The sequence below is a fragment of the Oncorhynchus clarkii genome, chromosome 5 (assembly GCF_045791955.1).
Source record: "Oncorhynchus clarkii lewisi isolate Uvic-CL-2024 chromosome 5, UVic_Ocla_1.0, whole genome shotgun sequence".
Taxonomy (NCBI): Eukaryota; Metazoa; Chordata; class Actinopteri; order Salmoniformes; family Salmonidae; genus Oncorhynchus; species Oncorhynchus clarkii.
This window is the reverse complement of record NC_092151.1, coordinates 38,494,226-38,508,781: the sequence shown is the minus strand read 5'-3', so window position 1 is coordinate 38,508,781 and position 14,556 is coordinate 38,494,226. Positions and strand designations below refer to the sequence as shown.

At 43.6% G+C, this 14,556-nt stretch overlaps 1 protein-coding gene across 3 annotated transcripts in view; it reads left to right on the top strand.

The window, feature by feature from the left end:
• LOC139408784 (nipped-B-like protein B) overlaps positions 1-14,483 on the top strand; it is a 53,837-nt gene extending 39,354 nt beyond the window's left edge. For all 3 annotated transcript variants that reach the window (XM_071153106.1, XM_071153104.1, XM_071153103.1), the window contains exons 29-46: positions 5,607-5,753; positions 6,326-6,460; positions 6,599-6,697; positions 6,828-6,881; positions 7,152-7,260; positions 7,388-7,524; positions 7,754-7,894; positions 8,018-8,266; positions 8,371-8,461; positions 8,622-8,795; positions 9,094-9,284; positions 9,452-9,559; positions 9,684-9,884; positions 10,023-10,169; positions 10,344-10,681; positions 10,847-11,021; positions 11,611-11,805; positions 13,403-14,483. In XM_071153106.1, coding sequence (XP_071009207.1) covers positions 5,607-5,753; positions 6,326-6,460; positions 6,599-6,697; positions 6,828-6,881; positions 7,152-7,260; positions 7,388-7,524; positions 7,754-7,894; positions 8,018-8,266; positions 8,371-8,461; positions 8,622-8,795; positions 9,094-9,284; positions 9,452-9,559; positions 9,684-9,884; positions 10,023-10,169; positions 10,344-10,681; positions 10,847-11,021; positions 11,611-11,805; positions 13,403-13,765 — 3,054 coding nt within the window. In that variant the 3' untranslated portion in view covers positions 13,766-14,483. The remainder of the gene's footprint in view (positions 1-5,606; positions 5,754-6,325; positions 6,461-6,598; positions 6,698-6,827; positions 6,882-7,151; positions 7,261-7,387; positions 7,525-7,753; positions 7,895-8,017; positions 8,267-8,370; positions 8,462-8,621; positions 8,796-9,093; positions 9,285-9,451; positions 9,560-9,683; positions 9,885-10,022; positions 10,170-10,343; positions 10,682-10,846; positions 11,022-11,610; positions 11,806-13,402) is intronic.
• The last annotated feature ends 73 nt before the right edge of the window (positions 14,484-14,556 follow it).

Genomic DNA, 14,556 nt, shown 5'->3' with positions numbered 1-14,556 from the left:
CATCGTGGCAGTTTACTTTCAATTCTGAAGAAATGGAACGCGCATGGACCTACAGATTACGCACACAGGACACCGGGCGGGACACCGGGTAAATGTAGTCTCTTATGGTCAATCTTCCAATGATATGCCTACAAACACGTCACAATGCTGCAGACACCTCGGGGAATAGACAGAAAGCGCAGGCTCATTCCTGGCGCATTCACAGCCATATAAGGAGACATTGGAACACAGCGCCTTCAGAATCCGGTGCATTTCCTGTATGAAACTTCATCTTGGTTTCGCCTGTTGCATTAGTTCTGGGGCACGCACAGATAATATCTTTGCAGTTTTGGAGACGTTTGAGTTGTGTCTTTCCAAGGCTGTCAATTCCATGCATAGTCGAGCATCTTTTCGTGACAAAATATTGCGCTTAAAACGGGCACGTCTTTTTATCCAATAATGACACAGCGCCCCTATAGGTTCAACAGGTTAATCCCACCACAGTGTCTGATTTCAAATAGGCTTTACACCGAAAGCACCACAAATGATTGTTAGGTCACCACCAACTCACAGAATAATTCAGCCATTTTTCCAGCCAAAGAGAGGAGTCACAAAAAGCACAAATAGAGATAAAATTAATCACTAACCTTTGATGATTTTCATCAGATAGGACTTCATGTTACACAATACATGTATGTTTTGTTTGATAAAGTTCATATTTATATAAAAAAAAATCTCAATATACATTGGCGCGTTACGTTCACTAGTTCCAAAAACATCCGGTGATATTGCAGAGAGCCACATCATTTTACAGAAATACTCATTATAAATGTCGATAAATACAATTGTTAGACATGGAAATATAGATATACCTCTCCTTAATGCAACCGCTGTCAGATTTCAAAAAAACTTTACGGAAAAAGCAAACCATGCAATAATCTGAGAAGCCGCTCAGAAGCCGCCATGTTGGAGTCAACAGAAATCAGAAATAACATTATAAATAATCCCTTACCTTTGACAATCTTCATCAGAATGCACTCCCAGGAATCCTAGTTCCACAATAAATGCTTGATTTGTTCGATAATGTTCATTATTTATGTCCAAGTAGCTACTTTTGTTAGCGCGTTTAGTACACAAATCCAAACGCTCGTGCAGGTACAGCCGAACGTCGGACGAAAACTTCAAAAGGTTATATTACAGGTCAAATCAAATCAAATCAAATTTTATTTGTCACATACACATGGTTAGCAGATGTTAATGCGAGTGTAGCGAAATGCTTGTGCTTCTAGTTCCGACAATGCAGTAATAACCAACAAGTAATCTAACTAACAATTCCAAAACTACTGTCTTGTACACAGTGTAAGGGGATAAAGAATATGTACATAAGGATATATGAATGAGTGATGGTACAGAGCAGCATAGGCAAGATACAGTAGATGGTATCGAGTACAGTATATACATATGAGATGAGTATGTAAACAAAGTGGCATAGTTTAAAGTGGCTAGTGATACATGTATTACATAAGGATACAGTCGATGATATAGAGTACAGTATATACGTATGCATATGAGATGAATAATGTAGGGTAAGTAACATTATATAAGGTAGCATTGTTTAAAGTGGCTAGTGATATATTTACATCATTTCCCATCAATTCCCATTATTAAAGTGGCTAGAGTTGAGTCAGTGTCAGTGTGTTGGCAGCAGCCACTCAATGTTAGTGGTGGCTGTTTAACAGTCTGATGGCCTTGAGATAGAAGCTGTTTTTCAGTCTCTCGGTCCCAGCTTTGATGCACCTGTACTGACCTCGCCTTCTGGATGATAGCGGGGTGAACAGGCAGTGGCTCGGGTGGTTGATGTCCTTGATGATCTTTATGGCCTTCCTGTGACATCGGGTGGTGTAGGTGTCCTGGAGGGCAGGTAGTTTGCCCCCGGTGATGCGTTGTGCAGACCTCACTACCCTCTGGAGAGCCTTACGGTTGAGGGCGGAGCAGTTGCCGTACCAGGCGGTGATACAGCCCGCCAGGATGCTCTCGATTGTGCATCTGTAGAAGTTTGTGAGTGCTTTTGGTGACAAGCCGAATTTCTTCAGCCTCCTGAGGTTGAAGAGGCGCTGCTGCGCCTTCTTCACAATGCTGTCTGTGTGAGTGGACCAATTCAGTTTGTCTGTGATGTGTATGCCGAGGAACTTAAAACTTGCTAGGTCGAAGAAACTTGTCAATCTTTAGGATGTTGTTATCATAAATCTTCAATAACGTTCCAACCGGAGAATTCCTATGTCTGTAGAGAAGCAATGGAACGCAAGTCGCTATCATGTGAAATGTGCGTGACCAGGATCTGGCTCTCTGCCAGACCACTGACTCAAACAGCTCCCATCCGGCTCCACAACACAGTAGAAGCCTCATTCAAGTTTCTAAAGACGGTTGACATCTAGTGGAAGCCTTAGGAAGTGCAACATAGCCAATATCCCACTGTGTATTCAATAGGGGCTGGGTTTGAAAATCGACCAACTTCAGATTTCCCACTTCCTGTTTGGATTTCTTCTCAGGTTTTGCCTGCCATATGAGTTCTGTTATACACACAGACATCATTCAAACAGTTTTAGAAACTTCAGAGCGTTTTCTGTCCAATACTAATAATAATATGCATATATTAGCAACTGGGACTGAGGAGCAGGCTGTTTACTCTGGGCACCTCTGGGCACCTTTCATCCAAGCTACTCAATACCGCCCCTGCAGCCATAAGAAGTTAAGGGGAAACATTTAGGTGCCACAGGGTTCAATTCTCGGGCCGACTCTTTTCTCTGTATATATCAATGATGTTGCTCTTGCTGCGGGCGATTCCCTGATCCACCTCTACGCAGACGACACCATTCTGTATACTTCCGGCCCTTCCTTGGACACTGTGCCATCTAACCTCCAAACGAGCTTCAACGCCATACAGCACTCCTTCCGTGGCCTCCAACTGCTCTTAGACGCTAGTAAAACCAAATGCATGCTTTTCAACCGTTCGCTGCCTGCACCCGCACGCCCGACTAGCATCACCACCCTGGATGGTTCCGACCTAGAATATGTGGACATCTATAAGTACCTAGGTGTCTGGCTAGACTGTAAACTCTCCTTCCAGACTCATATCAAACATCTCTAAAATCAAATCTAGTGTCGGCTTTCTATTCCGCAACAAAGCCTCCTTCACTCACGCCGCCAAACTTACCCTAGTAAAACTGACTATCCTACCGATCCTCGACTTCGGCGACGTCATCTACAAAATAGCTTCCAATACTCTCTTCAGCAAACTGGATGCAGTTTATCACAGTGCCATCCGTTTTGTTACTAAAGCACCTTATACCACCCACCACTGCGACCTGTATGCTCTAGTCGGCTGGCCCTCGCTACATATTCGTCACCAGACCCACTGGCTCCAGGTCATCTACAAGTCCATGCTAGGTAAAGCTCCGCCTTATCTCAGTTCACTGGTCACGATGGCAACACCCACCCGTAGCACGCGCTCCAGCAGGTGTATCTCACTGATCATTCCTAAAGCCAACACCTCATTTGGCCGCCTTTCGTTCCAGTTCTCTGCCGCCTGTGACTGGAACGAATTGCAAAAATCGTACACCAGCGGAACCCAACCAACTTGAAGGAGCTGGAGCAGTTTTGCCTTGAAGAATGGGCAAGATGTGCCAAGCTTATAGAGTCATACCCCAAGAGACTTGCAGCTGTAATTGCTGCAAAAGGTGGCTGTACAAAGTATTGACTTTGGGAGGGTGAATAGATATGGACAGTGCCTTGCGAAAGTATTCGGCCCCCTTGAACTTTGCGACCTTTTGCCACATTTCAGGCTTCAAACATAAAGATATAAAACTGTATTTTTTTGTGAAGAATCAACAACAAGTGGGACACAATCATGAAGTGGAACGACATTTATTGGATATTTCAAACCTTTTTAACAAATCAAAAACTGAAAAATTGGGCGTGCAAAATGATTCAGCCCCCTTAAGTTAATACTTTGTAGCGCCACCTTTTGCTGCGATTACAGCTGTAAGTCGCTTGGGGTATGTCTCTATCAGTTTTGCACATCGAGAGACTGACATTTTTGCCCATTCCTCCTTGCAAAACAGCTCGAGCTCAGTGAGGTTGGATGGAGAGCATTTGTGAACAGTTCTTTCCACAGATTTTCGATTGGATTCAGGTCTGGACTTTGACTTGGCCATTCTAACACCTGGATATGTTTATTTTTGAACCATTCCATTGTAGATTTTGCTTTATGTTTTGGATCATTGTCTTGTTGGAAGACAAATCTCCGTCCCAGTCTCAGGTCTTTTGCAGACTCCATCAGGTTTTCTTCTAGAATGGTCCTGTATTTGGCTCCATCCATCTTCCCATCAATTTTAACCATCTTCCCTGTCCCTGCTGAAGAAAAGCAGGCCCAAACCATGATGCTGCCACCACCATGTTTGACAGTGGGGATGGTGTATTCAGCTGTGTTGCTTTTACGCCAAACATAACGTTTTGCATTGTTGCCAAAAAGTTCAATTTTGGTTTCATCTGACCAGAGCACCTTCTTCCACATGTTTGGTGTGTCTCCCAGGTGGCTTGTGGCAAACTTTAAACGACACTTTTTATGGATATCTTTAAGAAATGGCTTTCTTCTTGCCACTCTTCCATAAAGGCCAGATTTGTGCAATATACGACTGACTGTTGTCCTATGGACAGAGTCTCCCACCTCAGCTGTAGATCTCTGCAGTTCATCCAGAGTGATCATGGGCCTCTTGGCTGCATCTCTGATCAGTCTTCTCCTTGTATGAGCTGAAAGTTTAGAGGGATGGCCAGGTCTTAGTAGATTTGCAGTGGTCTGATACTCCTTCCATTTCAATATTATCGCTTGCACAGTGCTCCTTGGGATGTTTAAAGCTTGGGAAATCTTTTTGTATCCAAATCCGGCTTTAAACTTCTTCACAACAGTATCTCGGACCTGTCTGGTGTGTTCCTTGTTCTTCATGATGCTCTCTGCGCTTTTAACGGACCTCTGAGACTATCACAGTGCAGGTGCATTTATACGGAGACTTGATTACACACAGGTGGATTGTATTTATCATCATTAGTCATTTAGGTCACACATTGGATCATTCAGAGATCCTCACTGAAATTCTAGAGAGAGTTTGCTGCATTGAAAGTAAAGGGGCTGAATAATTTTGCACGCCCAATTTTTCAGTTTTTGTCGTTCCACGTCGTTCCACTTCATGATTGTGTCCCACTTGTTGTTGATTCTTCACACAAAAAATACAGTTTTATATCTTTATGTTTGAAGCCTGAAATGTGGCAAAAGGTCGCAAAGTTCAAGGGGGCCGAATACTTTCGCAAGGCACTGTATGTTTTTTTTTATTGTGTGTCATATTTCTCGTTTGTTTCACAATAAAAAATATTTTGCATCAAAGTCGTAGGCGTGTTGTGTAAATCAAATGATACAAACCCCCCAAAAAACAATTTTAATTCTAGGTATAAGGCAACAAAATAGGAAAAATGTCAAGGGGGGTGAATTATATACATATATATATATATATATATATACACCTGTTTGTCTGTGCATAAGTGTCTCCTCAGTCCTCATCCTCTCCTCTCATCAGTTGGACATGCAGCGCGGGGTCCATGGTCGTCTGATGGACAACTCCACCAGTGTTCGCGAGGCTGCAGTGGAGCTGCTGGGACGCTTTGTGCTGAGCAGACCCCAACTCACAGAGCAGTACTACGACATGCTGATCGAGAGAATACTGGTAACGAACACACACGCGCCATAATACACACCTGAGCAAGCAGACTATTACACATCTTTATGCACAGATACAGAGTCACAGCGTGACACCCTAAACACAGCTGTGAAGTGTAACTCTTTGAGCAATGCGCAAACAAGCTGTTAAAGAGGATAACACGGCTCAGAGCCTTTTCTAGGAGAATGAGAAGGCATCAGCTGAGATAGAGTAGTGAGAAATGGAACTGGGCCGATGACACTTCCCACCTCTAGCTGAGAGTTCATTCCAAGTGTAAAAGTTCACCTAAGGTAATATTATTTTCTCCACACTGCCACCCAGGGCTCTGCTGGAGAACTGCAGGCTTCTCTAACGTAAACACAATGCATTTGAACAGCTATCATTTCTCCTCTACTCAACGAAAGTAACTCAGATTGTCGTTTTGTTAATATGACATTTATTATTTAATGTTTCATTTATTTTCGATAATATATATCATGATCGCTTGTAAGGCAGAGGTAGCCCTGGAGTGAAAATGTGTAAATATATGGTGGATGTTGCATTCCCATCTGACCTCATTGCACCACTCTTGTTTCTAGGACACGGGTATCAGTGTGAGGAAGAGGGTGATCAAGATCTTGAGAGACATCTGTCTGGAGCAACCCACCTTCAACAAGATCACTGAGATGTGTGTCAAGATGATCCGCAGGGTCAACGACGAGGAGGGCATCAAGGTGTGTATTCGTCTGCGTCTGTAATAAATGTCCGTGTTTCATTTGGAGATGGATACTTCACAGGGCTGCAGAACGTTACCTGTCGTTGTGTGCGCATTTGTGTGCAAATTTCAAAGTTTGCTCCACCTTCTTCTTCAGAAACTTGTGAATGAGACCTTCCAGAAACTCTGGTTCACCCCTACACCCAATCACGATAAAGACGCCATGACCCGTAAGATCCTCAACATCACAGACGTGGTGAGTTCCAGGGCTCAAAGCTGAGTACACAACTATCAAACTGTCAAATAACTTTCCAATGTACATCTCAGTCTGTATTTGAGGGTTGCCTGTTCGACATGTCTTGACCTGATGACATCATCTTTCCTAGGTGTCTGCATGCAAAGATACAGGCTATGACTGGTTTGAGCAGCTGCTTCAAAACGTGAGTATTTACAGTTGTCGTCGTGTGTTACGTGGTGGTAGTTGGCCTCGAGTCACATTCAGAACTTTTTTCGCATTGGCTCAGGTTCATTGTTGTCCCATTTATTCGTGGTCGTGGAAAGTTTTAAGCACAGGGGGAAGTTATGCTGTTTACTCCAGGTCTACTGTGACTTGTTCATATATATCACTTTTCTCTTGTGAGAGCTGTTACAAACAGGTTCCCGAAAGATTTACGTTGTGTGCCTTACTTCAAAACCTCCCCCTTATTTAGCTGCTGAAGACGGAGGAAGATGCTTCCTATAAACCGGCCAGAAAGGCCTGCGTTCAGCTGGTGGACAATCTAGTGGAACACATCCTCAAATACGAAGAGTCTCTCGCTGGTATGGATGTCACTCACAGTTTAGATTGCGAATCGCCATTTATCCTGACACATCAATGTACTGTTGATTTATGATATGATAGAAAGTCCAGTTGAGACTGAAGGAAGGATCGGTGTTTCTGTTTCAGATATCGAGAACAAGGGGGTGAACTCCAATCGTCTGGTGTCCTGCATCACCACCCTCTTCCTGTTCAGTAAGAATCGAGCCCAGCTGATGGTCAAACATGCCATGACCATGCAGCCTTACCTCACCACCAAGTGCAACGTAAGGACCCATGCAAACCTTCTCTCCTCAATTTGTTGAAACACTGAGACCGGTGTAAGAAAGTTCAAGCAAAAATTAGCCACCTGATTTTACATAGCGCTCTAGGGCCATCTAGTGGTTGATTATTGTCGGTACACGTTTTATACAACAACATGACCAACAGGTCAAGCTTTCTCTCACATTAGAAATCTCTGTGACTGTATCAATATGAATTTGATCTTGTTTTCAGACCCAGAGTGACTTCATGGTAATCTGTAACGTGGCCAAGATCCTGGAGCTGGTTATCCCTCTGATGGAGCACCCCTCTGAGACCTTCCTCACCACCATAGAGGAAGACCTGATGAAGCTCACCATCAAATACGGCATGACGGTACATCTCTAGTAAAGGCTACAGCTTGTAGCCAGGTTCAATGCTAAAATAACCGTGAAGAAACCAAATCAAATGTGAAGGACCGGTTTTTAGTTGTTCTGTCATCTTCTTTTTTTTTCGCAGGTTGTGCAACACTGTGTGAGCTGTCTTGGCGCTGTCGTGAACCGGGTCACTCACAACTACAAGTTTGTTTGGGCTTGTTTCAACCGTTACTATGGTGCCCTGACCAAGCTGAAGACCCAGCACTCAGAGGATTGCAACAACCCTGTTCTGGCTGCTAACAAACCGGCCTTGCTGCGCTCGCTGTTCACTGTGGGGGCGCTCTGTCGCCACTTTGACTTTGACCAGGAGGAGTTCAAGGGGCCCAGCAAGGTAGAGCCAGGAAATAGAAGGGAGATATATTTTTGTATTGTTGGGGATTTTTAAAGACCTGAATACTTGATGCATTGTCGGTCACTGTTGCTTTTTCCCTTCAGGTTGTGATAAAGGACAAAGTGATGGAACTTCTGCTGTACTTCACCAAACATGAAGATGAGGAAGTTCAGACCAAGGCCATCATTGGTCTAGGTAAAGCTAACCTTACTTCACCCTAGCACAGACCACAAGTTGTTCTAACAAAATTCTGTCATCCACCACCAATGGCTTTTGTTCCCCTGGTTCCTCGGTGCTTGGGCTGATATCTTTTTCCTTCTCTCTTACACCCCATCCCCCTCTCTCCGTTCTCCAGGCTTCCAGTTCATCCAGTACCCAGGGCTGATGTTCATGCAGGATGTGAAGACTCTGTACAACGGCATCCTGTCGGACAGGAAGAGCTCCGTCAACCTGAAGATCCAGGTGCTGAAGAACCTGCAGACATACCTGCAGGAGGAGGATTCTCGCATGCAGGAGGCCGACCAACAGTGTGAGTTTCACCTCTGCGTCTATTCAATCTAATATATTCCATTTCCTTATCCAAAGTGACTTACAAAATAGAGTGTATACATGTTCATATTGGTGGTCCAAGCAAAAGTTCATTTATTCACATCAATACAGGTCAAATAAAACACACAAGCACAGCAATATAATAAAATGTTAGAATGGGGCACAGGATATTGGGTGTGTTAGTTAGGTGCATGCCTCCATGATGTCTAGGGGCTAGTTTCCATACAACTGAACCAGGCTCAGGGTTCCTAATGGTTCTCGCCTTTGTGCGTCTGCAGGGAAGAAGCTGTCGAAGCAGGAGGACCTGAAGGAGATGGGGGACATCTCGTCAGGCATGAGCAGCTCCATCATGCAGCTGTACCTGAAGCAGGTGCTGGAGGCCTTCTTCCACACACAGTCCAACGTACGACACTTTGCCCTCAACGTCATCGCCCTGACGCTCAACCAGGGCCTCATCCATCCTGTGCAGGTACATAACACTTCAGAAACCCAAACAGCATACCATTGGGCTACTCTTCTCAGACAAGTCATTCCTAAACTCTGGCCATGTAAAAAATACATGTGTGATTATAATGGAGAAAAGCATCACTGTTGTCAACAGTTTTGTAACTGCTGTTGATCCATCTTCTTTTTCAGTGTGTGCCCTACCTGATTGCCATGGGAACGGACCCAGAGCCCACCATGAGGAACAAGGCTGACCAGCAGCTGGTGGAGATTGATAAGAAGTACACCGGCTTCATCCATGTGAGTGTCTGTGGGCCGGTCTTGGGGTAGAAAGAGCGGCCTGGCCTCTCAACAGGCTGGTAGTGTGATTATCTACTGTATGTTATCAATGTATATAATGCATTGTGTTTGGTTGTGTGTCCAGATGAAGGCCGTGGCGGGGATGAAGATGTCCTACCAGGTACAGCAAGCTATCTGGTCAGCTAAGGGTACGGTGATCCGTGGCTACCGGCAGGACGAGACCACCTCGGCCCTCTGCGCCCACCTCTTCTCTATGGTCCGAACCAACCGGCAGCACCGACGAGCCTTCCTCATCTCACTGCTCAACCTGTTTGATGACAGCTCGGTGAGTCCCTCCTTCCCCTAAATACACATTGTGAAGAATCAGTATTATAGCAGTATACATAGACAGAATGAACAGATAGACAAATGTAAGAGTTTGGTGAAGGTAATCGTTGTTATTGTGACTTTTCCCCCCCTGCAGAAGATGGAGGTAAACATGCTCCTGTACATAGCAGACAACCTGGCCTGTTTCCCCTACCAGAGCCAGGAGGAGCCCCTGTTCATCATGCACCACATAGACATCACCCTGTCTGTGTCCGGCAGCAACCTGCTGCAGTCCTTCAAGGAGGTAGGTCATACACACAAGATCACACGTAGCCACACGTGGTTTTTAAAAACACGACCTATAATGTGACTTTTAAAGACATACAAGCTGTAGTGGGTTTTATACCCTATAATAATCCCCAACACTAGCTTTTGTTTGGTTGTGAATGACTGACTCACTCCTCTGTCCTCTCTGCAGTCCCTTCTCAAAGAGCCGAGGCGGCGGGAGAAGAAGCAGAAAGAGAGGAAGTACCACTCGGAGGAGGATAACTCTGAGGAAGAGGGGCGTCACAGCAGCCGCTCCAACAGCAGTGACGATGAGGTGGTCCACAGGCCCAAGAAGCACAAACACCGGGCCCAGGCCCACGTGGAGTCTGACTCTGACTCTGACTTGGAGATGGAGGACTTGGACAAGGTGATGCAGCGTCTGCCTGACAACCCCATCCCCCTGTTGGACTTTGCCAACGCCTCGCAGGGTATCCTTCTGCTGCTGGTTCTCAAGCAGCACCTAAAGAACCTCTATGGCTTCTCAGACAGGTACGTCACTACATAACATCTCACCTTACCGTCTCACTGGACAAGACCGAGCTAGGAACATCACAATATGATACTGATAATAATTCTGTCTTTTTATGTTGCCATGCCAATTTCTCAGTTAATGAAGAAATAACCTAAACTTAACCTCTTCATCCGCTCATGTAGTAAAATCCAGAAGTACTCTCCGACGGAATCGGCTAAGGTGTACGAGAAGGCTGTGAACAGGAAGAGTCACGTGCACTTCAGCCCACGTCAGACATTGGACTTTTTAACTTCTGACCTGGCCAACGTTGAACTGACCTACGACATCAAGAGGAGGATCGTCAAACAGTACCTAGATGTAAGAGATCACTCTCACGCTTCCTTTTTTCTGAAAGTCTCTTTAGTTGTTTTGTGTCGTATAAAGGAAATAATGGAATTTTGGAAAATTGGGTTTGTAATTTGTTTACTTCCTGAATTTCCTCAATTGAAACGGAATTGAGCCAGATGGGGTTTATTTTTGTCGTTTGTAAAAGGGTTATGCAGTAAGGCAGGGTTTGCCAACTGGCAACTTTGGCCCCCAAAGTTTTCTAAACCCTCCCAATTTTTTTCATGTTTTATTGTTGGACATAAGACTGTAAAAACACCAGGAAATCAGCTCCAAGTTATTTTAATTTATGAAATTTGTTCCCAAGTATTCCCACGCATAATAGACATGTGATCATATAAAATGTAAGCAAGGTTTGAAATTATTGTTTTAGTCAAATGTGATATCTTTTTGGGCTTCTTGCGGTCAATTTGCAGTCTCCAAATTATATGAAATTATGTTCCGACCATCCGCTCAAGAAAATATTAGCCTACGGCTGAATTTAGTTGATGATCCCTGCAGTAAGGTGACCTAGTGTTGTCTCTGAGCGCAGCAGACTGGTTAATATTCTTGTCTCTCTCAGTTCAAGTTACTGATGGAGCACTTGGACCCTGATGAAGAGGATGAGGAAGGTGAGGCGTCGGCCAGCGCTAACGCCAGAAACAAAGCCATCACTTCACTGCTGGGAGGGTCCAGCCACCAGGACCACAAGAACCACCACCAAGCTCCTATAGAGACGGACGACGACGAGAGCGACGGAGACGAGAAAACCCCAGGGGTGAGCCCCAGGCAGCCTATTGCAGCTGTCTTACAGCTGTTATTGTCCCTGTTAATAACTTTTTAGAAGACTGTTGACTGCCATGTTGGCTACTGAAACCTACAGTGCCTTCAGAAAGTATTCATACTCCTTGACTTATTCCACGTTTTGTTGTTACAGCCTGAATTCAAAATGGATTAAATAGATTTTTTTTCTCACCCAGATAGTGGAAACATGTTTGTTGAAAATTAAATACAGAAATATCTAATTTACATAAGAGTCAATACTTTGTAGAAGCACCTTTTGGAAGCGATTACAGCTGTGAGTCTTTCTGGGTAAGTCTCTAAGAGCTTTCCACACCTGGATTGTGTAACATTTTCCCATTATTATTTATTTTAAAAATTCAAGCTCTGTCAAATTGGTTGTTGATCATTGCTTGACAACCATTTTCAGGTCTTGCCATAGATTTTCAAGTAGATGTAACTGCAACTGTAACTCAGCCACTCAGGAATATAGACTATCTTCTTGGTAAGCAATTCCAGTGTAGATTTGGCCTTGTATTTTTTGTTATTGACAGTGTCTGGTGTAAAGCAGACTGAACCAGGTTTTCCTCTATGATTTTGCCTGTGCTTAGACCCATTCCGTTTCTTTAGTATCCTGAAAGTCTCCCCAGTCCTTAACGATTACAAGCATACCCATAACATGATGCAGCCACCACCGTGCTTGAAAATATGGAGCGTGGTACACACTCAGTAATGTGTTGTATTGGATTTGTCCCAAACATAACACTTTGTATTCAGGACAAAAAGTTAATTGCTTGGCCAAAAGTTTTGCAGTATTACTTTAGTGCCATCTTTTGGAATATTTGTATTCTGTACAGGCTTCCTTCTTTTCACTCTGTCAATTAGGTTAGTATTGTGGAGTAACTACAATGTTGTTGATCCATCCTCAGTTTTTTTCTATCACAGCCATTAAACTCTGTAACTGTTTTAATGTCACCATTGGCCTCATGGGGAAATCCCTGAACGATTTCCTTCCTGACTGGGTGTATTGATACACCATCCAAAGCGTGATTCACCATGGTCAAAGGGATATTCAATGTTTTTATTTTATTTACATTTTTACCCATCTACCAATAGGTACCCTTCTTTGCGAGGCATTGGAAAACATCCCTGGTTGAATCTGTGTTTGAAATTCACTGCTCAACTGACCTGACTGGACCTTACAGATAATTGTATGTGTGGGGTACAGAGATGAGATAGTCATTCAATATATGATTTGGTAGGCAAATGTTTATGACTTTATTTAGGCTATCCATAACAAAGGGGTTGAATGCTTACTGACTGAAGACATTTCAGCTTTTCATTTTTAATTAATTTGTAAAAAAAAAAGAATTAAAAAAAATCTAATTACACAATTTCACTTTGACACTATGCGGTATTGTGTGTAGGCCAGTGACAACTAATTTTAATACATTTTAAATTCAGACTGTAACACAACAAAATGTGGAAAATGTCAAGGAGTGTGAATAATTTCTGAAGGCACTGTATCTGCTCTCACTGCCCTCGGTGCAGTAGTTAGCTGGGTGTTGTAGTAACACTGCTGTTTCTTTCCCCAGTCGTCACGAAGATCCAGGAAGCACGGCGACTCTGCGGAGGCATCAGGTCACATGAACGAGACGGTAGGTTCCATGGACGTCATCGCCCTCTGCTGCCCCAAGTACAAGGACCGGCCACAGATCGCCCGCGTCATCCAGAAGACCAACACGGGCTACAGGGTGCACTGGATGGCTGGGTCCTACTCTGGAGTCTGGGCTGAGGCTAAGAAACGGGACGGACGCAAAACTGTGCCTTGGGTGGACACTATCAAGGAGTCGGACATTATTTACAAGAAAATACCCTTGACGAGTGCACACAAGCTGACGAACAGAGTGGTGCAGACTTTACGGTCACTGTACTCAGCCAAGGACGGAACTTCCTAATCGACTCTACGGTTACTCTCAGACAGATAAACTCTTTGCAGCCAAACTCTATTATGAGGAACCAACGTTTTTCTAATACAGAAAATACAAAAAAATACTACAGACACGCAAAACATGAAATGTAAGCACGAGATAGAGAGCAAGTATTGTGAACTTTTGGTCTGTGATGAACATTTAATCTGGATCCAGGATATGTTTAAGTTAAACAGAAAAAACACAAGAAGGAAATGTTTGGAAAACATTGTGTGGGAGCTCCTTCGCTGTTGTGCAGCAAACTCGGTTGTTTGATTTTCCCACTGTATCATAGTTTAACAAAAAAAAATGACAAATGTTTATATCGCTGACAAAAATTCTGTTTAAAAAAATAAACAAAGTGAATGTTGAAAATTAGTCTGTTAATGTTCTTAATAAAGTGTTCTTGGAGTTTAACCTAGCACCGGATGGATTTATTTAGCTTAGTTTCCAGGGAAGCTACTTTTAAAACTTTTACCTTTTTATTTTGTTTTATTCCCTTTTGTTTACCCATGCTGTACAATGGAGTCTCTTGGATATAATTTATTCGGTTGAAAGCGAAGCATGCAGTATATGTGGCCTACATGCAGGGGAGTTTTTTGTAAATTTAGATTTTGATGTATTAGGTCACCCAAGAGAACTAAAAGGCATCCCCAGCACTTCTGGCGGAGCAAATACTGCAATAAATTTTTTTACTTCTCTTTGTTACTTGTCTCGTTTGCATTTGACTTTATTTTATTATTTTCATGGTGATGGTGCGCCACCATGTAGTATCTGTT